General features: G+C 42.6%; 1 protein-coding gene across 1 annotated transcript in view; it reads left to right on the top strand.

Annotated features, from left to right (window-relative positions):
- Window positions 1-6,936: 6,936 nt before the first annotated feature.
- The window catches only part of ZDHHC20 (zDHHC palmitoyltransferase 20), a 337,926-nt gene continuing 334,780 nt past the window's right edge, over window positions 6,937-10,082 (top strand). The window contains exon 1 of the mRNA XM_085621583.1: window positions 6,937-7,127. Coding sequence (XP_085477709.1) covers window positions 7,010-7,127 — 118 coding nt within the window. The 5' untranslated portion in view covers window positions 6,937-7,009. The remainder of the gene's footprint in view (window positions 7,128-10,082) is intronic.

Raw genomic sequence — 10,082 nt, 5'->3', positions numbered from 1 at the left:
AAGGAGTTTAATTCGGTTTTGTACAACTCTCCCAGGGGTACAGGCCTTTTCGAAATGTGAAAGGTGATAATGGGTTATTACGAAGGTAATTTCAAGGGAGCATGCCATTTTGTGACATTTTTTACGTCTAATTTTCGCTCTTACAATTCTTGTGGGTACCAACATAATTATACTGGCCAATCGAAGGGCAACAGTGGGACAAAAGGGTTTGAAGCAATGTTTAAAAAAACAAGGGACCAAGGTAAGAAGTGTCTTATAAACAATCGTTAACATATTGAATTGACTTGTGAAAACGAGCAGAGGGCAATTAAGCTTTCTCAATGTGGGAGAAATATATTCTGACTTTGAAAGATTACAAACACCTTGCTATGCTGAGTTCTTTAGTTTGAAACTTTTTTAACATAACTTGGAGTGTCCCTGCCAGCAACCGCTTTGGTGCCAATAATGGGCCCTGCAATTGTGAATATCCTCTTTAGATATCAAGTGGAGACTTTTCTGCAGTAGATTGAGATAGGAGTTGGACGAGGACAGTATATTGTTCAAATGTTTGTATATGGAATCATGGGCATCAAAATACCCCCCCTGACATTTTTTCTGCATCCTTAACAAGGATTTCAGTGCATCTAATCTGGAATGAACGGTAGACAGAACTATATTTCTTCAGCCGATGATCCGTACAAGATGCAAGAAAATTGATTTTGACTGTATTCAGGCTAGCCAAATAGGATTTCTACAACTCTGATGCAGGGTTGTTATGTAAATGGAAATATCAACCTCTAGACTCACCAGCAACTGATAAAAGGTTTGAACATTAATAATAAGTTAATATTAATATTAACAAACAGTGGCAAAGGCAACAGGTCTCGCCTTTGATCGCCTGGATCGGTAAATAAAAAAAGAAATGGAAGTAGTGCAAAAGCTCTTTTAAGGCAAGCGGGATGGTTGCTACTTGCTGCCTGGTCCACTGCAATGAAATAAAAAAAAAAGACTGCAGATGGTCTGAGGGGGCATAAACGATGAGCGGGCAAGTGAAATGGGTTCACCAGCACTTGAGGGAAAAGCACACACTTGTGAAATCAATATGGGGGAGAAGTACACAAAGAGCACACCATAGAGAAAAAGCACATGATGAAAGAGAGAAACACAGACCATGTCGAAACAGGAAGAGAAATACATGAGGTTGACAGCTGGAAAACACCTGCACTCATGTGGAGTGCTTAATTAAAGGGGAAACAAGTAGTGCCTGAAAAGTAAGCAGTGGAAAGACACAAGTAATGAGGCTATGCTCCAGGGGAGTAACAAACACAAGAAGAGGAAGCAAAGATAACACAAGCTAAGGAATAAAAAGCAAGCAAATGACAATAAAGTCAACCAATTGTAAGCAATGGTGGGGTATAGGGGTCTAAGCCCATTTCTAAGTTGAGACCTAATAAAAAAAAGGAGTGACAAATAAAAACCATGGGATACTCCACAATGAATAGTGAGGGGTTCATCACTTTCATTATCAATATGGCATCCAGTTTCCTATTGTTACTTATTTTCACATATAAATACAGACAGACAACTATATCTGTATTTACTTTAAACAGCATAGAAAAATACTGAAAGCTTGTATTTTTATTAACTGACTCTCAGTGTTGCCAATCATGACTGCCAAGCCAACATCTGTACTGATTGGTCTCATGTGTAGTAAAAAAATGGAAAGAGTTTCCTTAATAAATTGCAAATAAGCAAATATGTTTCTACCATAAAGCTAATACTTTCATATGAGTCATATGTTGCATACAAAAGACTGCTTACAGTGCTAGAACCAGAGAGGGGGAATGGGTTCCAAGTGCGAGTACACGGTTTCCGAGTAAATAAATTCGGAAATACAAAGTTGCCACTTTATTCTTTCATAGCACTCAATATAAAGCAGGCTAACTATAGATAAGATTATAAAAAATACATACATACTAGTTAGCATATTCAGGAGCGTTGGATAGTTGGATAGTCAATGGTGTCTAAGATGCCTATTATATCAAGGAGCCTGAGAAGCAGTGGGTAGCCCTCTTCAAAATATCCAGGAAGGTGGACTGGATTTTAAGTAGGGCTGTCTCAATACCTGTATGCAAACAAGACACAGACTGATTTTTGCTTTGGAGAATATTATATGCAACCAGTGGCGGCCAGTGGCAAACTAAACAGGTGGGCGACGGACGAATATGTAACCCACTGACAGGCACTAATAGAAAAACAACAGTGCCCTTAGGGTCAAAGCCAAAGCTCAAATGTGCTCCATTTTAAACAGTGATTATAACAGGCCATGATTGAGAGCTCTGAAGTCAAGACTTAAGGCACTGCAAGTCTCTGACAGTGCCAGTCAGTGAGTTAAACGAACTTTTAAAAAAATATAAAGATTTACTTACTTACCGCCTCGTGCTCGGTGCTCCTCTTCATTTCGGCAGCACAGGCTCCCAGAGCTCCAGGCCAGCAACTCCCCTCTACCAATTCATATGCTTCTCTCATACTGTTCAAGCAGCATGAGAGAAGCCCCAGGATTGGCTGGAGCACGTTGGTGCGAAGTTCCTTAAAGTTCTAGGTGTCTGTGCTTGCTCTCCATCCAGCTGGTTTAAGACAGCTTGGGTTGGAGTGTTTAAAGTGTGCATGTGAGGCTGGCCTTTCAAGACAGCCATCCAAAATGACATGTGCGCTTTAAACTGGAGTGTACACTATTCCTCCCTGCTGCTGCCCCACCCTCAGACTTGGCCGCTGCCAGCATGAAAAATAAAATGGTACTAAATCTGTTTATTACCATTTTATTTTTCATGTTTTCTGCTCTCAAATGGAGGGGTGACGCATAGCCAGTGGTGTAACGAATGTTTAAGGGCCCCCCCTGCAATGTACACAGAGGGGCCCCGCTCCAGATTTAATCCAGAGCGCACAGATTTGAATACTGTGCTAAGGAGGCCTCCATGCAGATGGGGGGCCCCCCTGCACCGCGGGGGATGTTGGGGCCTGTGTTACGCCCCTGCGCATAGCTGCCAAGGCTTCAAATTGCTTATGTGTGACATTTTCATAATATTCGGTTTAATTATGAGTGACATTTCAACGATTATGAGTGACACTTTCTCGTGAGCAAAATCAAGCAATGAAGACGTGGGAAACATATAAATATCAGAAATTGCACCCATTTGCGCATGGCTGCCAATGTTTCAGAAAGCTTATGTGTGACATTTTCATAGTTTCAGTGAACTTATGAGTGACATTCAGCGGCTTAATATGTGACACTTGGAATGACACCTTCTCGCAAACCATATCATGCAATGAAGTCCATGGAAACAGACAAATCAGAAATCGCACTCATTTGAGCAGCGAAAAACTCAAACTCTGCAGCACATGCTTTTAAATCTAATATTTTTAAATAGTATGCACCCTCCACCCCAACCTCTGTGCCAGGTGCGGCTGAACTACAATCGACAAAGGGATCTCTGTCACAAATACATCAACCCACTGAGCTATCCACATAAAATACAGTTCTGTATTATGCTGGTATACTTTCTTTGCAGCAGACATATTAGCCCTCTGCGCTACTTTATGGTGAGAGTCAAAATTGCCATTAGACAAAACTCTGACCTCTTTCCAGCGGGAACATTATTCACCTGACTTATCGCTGACTTAGCGAGTCTCACAGTGCTGGGAAAATAAAGCCTGCTGCTTCGTACTGCCACCGTCACTGTAGCTGAACTGTCTGAGAGTTACACTTTTTGGCTGCAGACAGCTTGTAAGACAGTGTTGCTTTAATATTTATGAATTGTATGGTAGAAAAGGGGTGAGATGTTCTTGGGGACACTTCAACATACATAATGTGCATGCTGTAGAGCCAGGATATTAACCCTTTGTGTTAATAAATAATGGCAAGCAAAACTGCCAGTTTAGTTAGACAAAACTCCAACCTGAGATGACCCTGCATTTCCAGCACAGACAAACAACTTTCACTCTGCAGGATGCAGAAATACAGCTAAGGACTTTTTTTGTTTCCATGATGAAACGCCTGGAACAACCTTCTTTTGTGAGATTCCTGGAGTGCATTAGGTGCATGATCTTGAATCCCACTGTGAAGACACAACACCAGTAATTATGCCAGGCACATAGTCCTGGTTTCTTTCAAACACACTCTGACTCAGCAGTCTGATCAGGACCATGCATTGGATTGCAGGCATTTCCATTGAGGGCCTACTCTTACTTTGCCAGTGCACAACGCAAAAGTGTACCCTTTTGTATGGCACAATGCCGTGCTAGAGCCCCCTCCTCATTCTTGTAACTAACATTTCAAATGTCAGCAGCAGGTTATTAAATTAATTTGTGACTTATCTGAGTCTCTTCAGAGCCAGAATGATCCGATACAACACTGAGAGGAGCTGCCGGCATGACACCGCAGTGATCGCTAGCCTATCTCTTCTTCTTGAGAGTCAGCGAGCGAGCCATGCTGCACTGTTTCAGCCTGTGCCACCTGCTCTCACTGTGAAACTCACGCTGTCGTGACGAGTCCGGGGCACTATTTAGGCTCTGCCTGCCCATGACACAGCAACAGCGGTGAGCAGGTAGTCGATTCTCAAACACCAGCTTCCTCCTGTCTAACCTGGGGCCATGCAGGCGCATGGCAGGGCAGCAATTCATTTCTGGATGCCTGGGTGTCCAGCCGGCGGGCAGTAAATTGAACACAGCATGCGCCGACTGGACACACCTTCTTTCAAACAAACAGCGTGTCCACGTGGGACCTTACGCGACACAGGGATCCCCCCATCCCTGATGTACTTGGAGTTCTGCAGGCCGGCAACATGACAGAGTCAGTCTCAGAAAGTTAAGGCAGCCAGGCCAGCGAGGTCTCAGCTGCTGCTAATGCAGTCAACTAAGCCCAGCCCCACTGTGGCAAGAGTCCGAGCGAGCACGGCACTTAAGTCTCAGGTACTACACTGCAGTCAGAGTTCTTGCAGGCAGCAGCAATGAGTCGGGACGCTGTGCTGTTATGCAGTGCAACAACCACTACGATCGCAGTCACTACTTGCTTAGTTCACCCAGGCTCAGCATTGAAAGTGGTCAAAGCACTAAAAATGTGTGATTAGGCATTTGAATGCAGTAATGCAGACCACCACAATAAAATACGTTAGTCTAATGCCTGGTGCGTGGTACTTAGCAGGGATGTAGATGGTTGACTCTCCTCCTTAGATCTTGTTGCCCCTGGAGGGTGGGTTCTGATGGTGCTAGGAAAAGTACTCTTGGGTATTTGGAGAAATTAAACTGTCCCTAAGTACAAGATTTTATCTAACATAGCCCTGGTGGTAGCCAGAAGAGATATTTATACTATGAGGAACTATTGGGAAGTCAGGAAACCCTGATAACTAATTGTTGTAAGTACTTGGGTTGGTGTATGATGGCTGATTAGGTCATATATGGCAGCTGCGAGTGCCCTAACAAATTTGATAAAATAAGGGATCCCTGGTGAGAGTTTCATGTTATTCTTAAATAGGAAAAGGGTTTCTAAATGTGAATGTACACTGTACCTCTACTCTGTATAATTTTACAAGCAAAGAAAGTTATTTTAAATGAATGTGTATTTGGTAATAACTGTATCTTTTCAGACTTCTGAATCCTCAACATGACATGATGATGTATACTCATTGGTGCAGAAAACCCGCTTAATGAGACCTGGTTGTAAAAGTGATACATGAGTATATTTTATTGTTTGTGTTTAAAAAAAAAAAAGTTATAAAATTAAAGAGGCACAGTAAAAGCAAAAGAGGAAAGTCTATTTGCACAGAACAGAGAAGACCCAACTCGACTAAAGCTTTATTTCAGACCATAAGGGATATAGTGCAATTAAGAGCTCTATTCTTGAATGCCCAAAGAATTTGTGTCATATGGATCAAAGGATTCTGATGAACGGAGTAACTAAATTAGGGCAGATATGACCAAATCTGAAGCGAGCAGTAGGCCTAGTACCAGTAGTCCTTCAACCAAGCAGTCTCCCGTGAACTTTCATGTGAAATCTGTCTGGAAGAGGTTAGTTATATTATGTAATCGCTCAACCCTATTTTTTGCCAGGGAAGCCCATGTCCCTCTAGGCTAGCAACAGATGCGCATAAGGGACTGTATAAGGAACATTAAAACGTCTCCTTTAAGAAATGACCACTTACTACTCTTCTGAAGGAATCATAGGTTTCTCAATTTTTCAAATAAGTCACTTTAAATTGATGGACTAAAAAAACTATTGTCCTCTTTCTAATGTAGCCCAGTTGTTGAAAAGTTCGGAGAAGGTAGCTACTATGAAATATAGAGCATGTTGCATTAAGACAGCGGCGGTGCCTCAATGAGGGCGGAGGAGCGAAAGCGCCTTTGGAAAAGTGACACCCTTTTCACCACCTTTTTATTAAAAACATATCTCCGGACATGTCATCAATGGCCAAAGGTCATGCGGCCATTACTGACATCAGTATCCTAATTTAAAGGTTTTGAAACCTGAAAATTCACACCTCTTTTTGTTAACATAACTTTGAAATGTATGATTTACTTCTAGACAGGATTTATTACACTGGTCTTACCACGATAAAGGAAGTGGTGGACAGGGCATCGCTGATATGTATATTTGGTGAACGTAGATGTAACGTATGAGCAAACATGACCAGATTTGTAATAACATATATGAACCCACGTATCAAAAGTGCAAATATCAGCTCTCTGACGTATTAGCTGACAGACGCATACGTATAAAGGGACAACACAAGCTCTGCATTCAATACTGTGGAGTCATTTGAGTAGTAGCCACGGAGTCACTGTATGTTACAACATAGTAACAGCCAGTTCCTAGCAATTCCTCCGCTCTCTAACTCGCCCAGCCCATTCCTTCCAGTCTGGTGAGGCAGCCGAGCGGCGTGCTGACGTCACACAGCTTGTATTCACCCACGCCTCCTCCGGCAAATGACAGCCGTCGAGCCCGCTGCCCCGCCCTGCTCCCCGCACCGGAGCCAAGATGGCGCCCTCGCACGTCCTCAAGTGCTGCCAGCGGGTGCTGGGCTGGGTCCCGGTGGTCTTCATCGCGCTGGTGGTGTGCTGGTCCTATTATGCTTACGTGCTGGAGCTATGCATATGTAAGTATCGCTCGTCGCCAGGACGTGCCGCCTCATCCCTAGAGGACCCGAGGGGGAGGGAGGGTGTAAGGGGATGCTGGGCAGAACTCGGTCAGTATGAGCAGCCGGGGTCTGCATAACTATAACCACTCGCCAGGGGGCGCCGCATTCGCAACAGCATCCCAGTTTGTTTGCTGACATCACTACAGTATCTGTAAAGGAGGGCAGATCAGAAGCTCAGATCATTGGCGAGACGCTAATAATGCTCACAAGAGTAGCATCTTGACTTCCTATAAAGTGCTTTATTTGTACCTCATAGAAACAGTCTTGCATGCGACCCTTTAATGTGTTCCTCATGATTTTGTTTTTTTTAAACTCGCCCGCCATGTGTGCCACTGTACTTACAATTTTTTTTATATATACACACGTATATATTTTTTTGCTTCTAATCCTTAATTTGTTCCTTTTTTTGTCAACAAAGTCACTGTGCTGTCTGTTCTTAATCTAAGATATTGACCTACATATGAGCAGTTTTTTTTTATGTCAAAGTATCTAATTTGCAACTCCTCTTTAAATGTGTTCTTGCTTGTCTATTTTTGCGAGTCTCGTTTTTTTGGGGTCACATTTTGACCTTTCTCTACTCACATCTGGAGGATAACTGGTGTATTATTTAAACTTCCTGCTACCAATTGTCGTTTGATAGCTGAAATTGTTTATTCTTGATCCACTTGCTGGCATAGGAGTATTTTGTAATCGTACTATGTTATTATTGGATGATTTCTACTCTCCTTTATTTGCATCTCGAACCTGGTAAATTAGTGTCCAATAGTTATAGATATTTGTATTTAAGCATCACACTGATAGTTATTTTTTTCACATGTGAATATGTATTTAGGCGTCCACGTATGCTGCATATGCTGCAAAAGCATCCAGTAGAGGCCAATTTTAACTGGTAGACTTGTTTTTATCTGGACTGCAAAACATTAATTAAAAAAATTCTCGATTACTGAATAGATATTGCAATGCAGTGATTAATTTGAGTCAGTGGTTGCAGTTGGGTTCCGCTCTACTTGTTTTCCCTCTTCATACTTTGACCCAGAGCAACAGTGTGAAAAATGTACAAATGGTAAAGAAGGTGGAAGAAGAAGGAAAACAAGCATTTGCAATGCAATAGGTCTCGCATTATAAAAGTGTGAGCAGTTGGCATTGCTAATAATAATGCAACACTATCTATTGGCATTGTAAATGATAATGGCAATTATTTATGTGTTTGTTTTATAAAATAGATAAAAAAGGCATGGTCATGAACAATGCCAATAGCTTAAACTTTTGCAACTGCGAGACCTATTGCATTGCAAATGCTTGTTTCAGTACTGCAGGCTTTTTTAAAGTTTTAGTCACTACTCAAAATTAAATCCATTTTATCAGCGTTGCCAGTGCTCCTTTATGTTTAATGCCATAAATGAAACACAATGTTCTAATCAGATTGCTAAATAGCATCTCTAGCCCCGATCACAATGTCTCACTTCATGCTTGACAGTGGGCACCCTGTTTTCATGCAGCGCCAAGACGGGGTGAACTAATGCACAGACTGAGGTCTGTCAGCCTCCGAGGCTCAAAGCATTCCTAGCAACAGTCCGCTGTGTCAAGGTATTGCCATGTGTACAGCACACACTCTGCAACAGCAAGTGGTTTCAAAGTTGGTGGTGACTTCCCAAACTTTCCCGAGGTGTTCATCGTGTTTGGTGACAGCGTATTTATGCTGACAGCCCAAAAAACAGTTGTGTGTGTTGTTGTGGTGTGGATGTGCGTTTGTGTTATTGTGTGCTTGTGGTTGTGAAAACTCAGGATTAAAAACTTAACATGGTGGCTGGTGAAGTCTACACTAATGAGAATTTCTATACTACTTTTAGAGAGTAAGGAAAGATTGACGAAAAAAACAGTACATTTTTAAGCGCGTGCATTCAGTTTTTACATGCCTCTTTCTTGCTACTTCATAGCTCAGTCAGCCCTGAGTGGGGGGCCCCCTCCATGTACTTTGCAGGGGGGCCTCATCAGGTTTTGTTAAGCCCCTGGTTAGTTGAGCTCCCCATTCCTCAAAAAATGTTTGTCTAGTTGCTCCGCTGGTTGACGGTCCTTTTTTCATGCAGATCTGGCCTTCAAACAATTTGATTCACTTTAAGTAGACCATGTTCTTGCTGGTGTTTGTGGGCGTCTTATGGCTTTTGTACATGTATGAATGTTCGTGTCTGTGTGTATATGTGCCTGTGGGTAGGAGTCTTTCTTTTTGGCAGTGCGTGCGTATTGGTTTTGTCCCACGTGTCAGTTTGTACATGAACACACGTTGCCAGTCTATCAGCTCTAGGTTGTGTGTGCGTCAATGTTTGTGTGCGTTTGCCTTAGTGCGTGCATGTCAATGTTTCTGTCATTGTGCGTGCGGAATTGTGCTATGGGTGTTATTTTTTGATTGCGTGTAAGTTGGTGTGTCCGCTTGTACGTGTATATGCTTGTTAGTGTGTGTATCTCAATCTGCTCGTCAATGTATGTATTCTTGGGTCGGTATGTGTTTATAAATTGGTGTATGTGTTGCTGTTAGTATGTGCATGCGTAAGGAAATGTGCCAGTGCGATTGTGTGCATATGTTCATGTTGAAGCCTCGGTGTGTCAAGTGTGTTAGCCGGTGTCAGTATATGCAGTTGTGCCTGTAAGTGTGCTTCTCCTCGGAGAGGATACGTGTGCGTTGTGTGGTAGTTTACGTGTACGGAGATGTGTCAGTACTATGTTACCAACCAGCCTTCTCTTGGCGCTAAAAAATAGACCGGAATTGTGACATAATTCACCCGCTAACCTTACGAAACAGGGATGTGAATAGATGGGTTTTACGGGGACTTTCTGGAAGCATTGTAATCAGTGATTGCCCTCGGGCTAGCTGGCAAAGCGTTCCAGGCGTTCGGGGGTGTACAGAAAAGCTGTGTG

This window comes from Triturus cristatus, chromosome 8 (genome assembly GCF_964204655.1).
Source record: "Triturus cristatus chromosome 8, aTriCri1.1, whole genome shotgun sequence".
Taxonomy (NCBI): domain Eukaryota; kingdom Metazoa; phylum Chordata; class Amphibia; order Caudata; family Salamandridae; genus Triturus; species Triturus cristatus.
The sequence above is the reverse complement of the archived record's forward strand: the minus strand, read 5'-3'. Positions and strand labels throughout refer to the sequence as shown.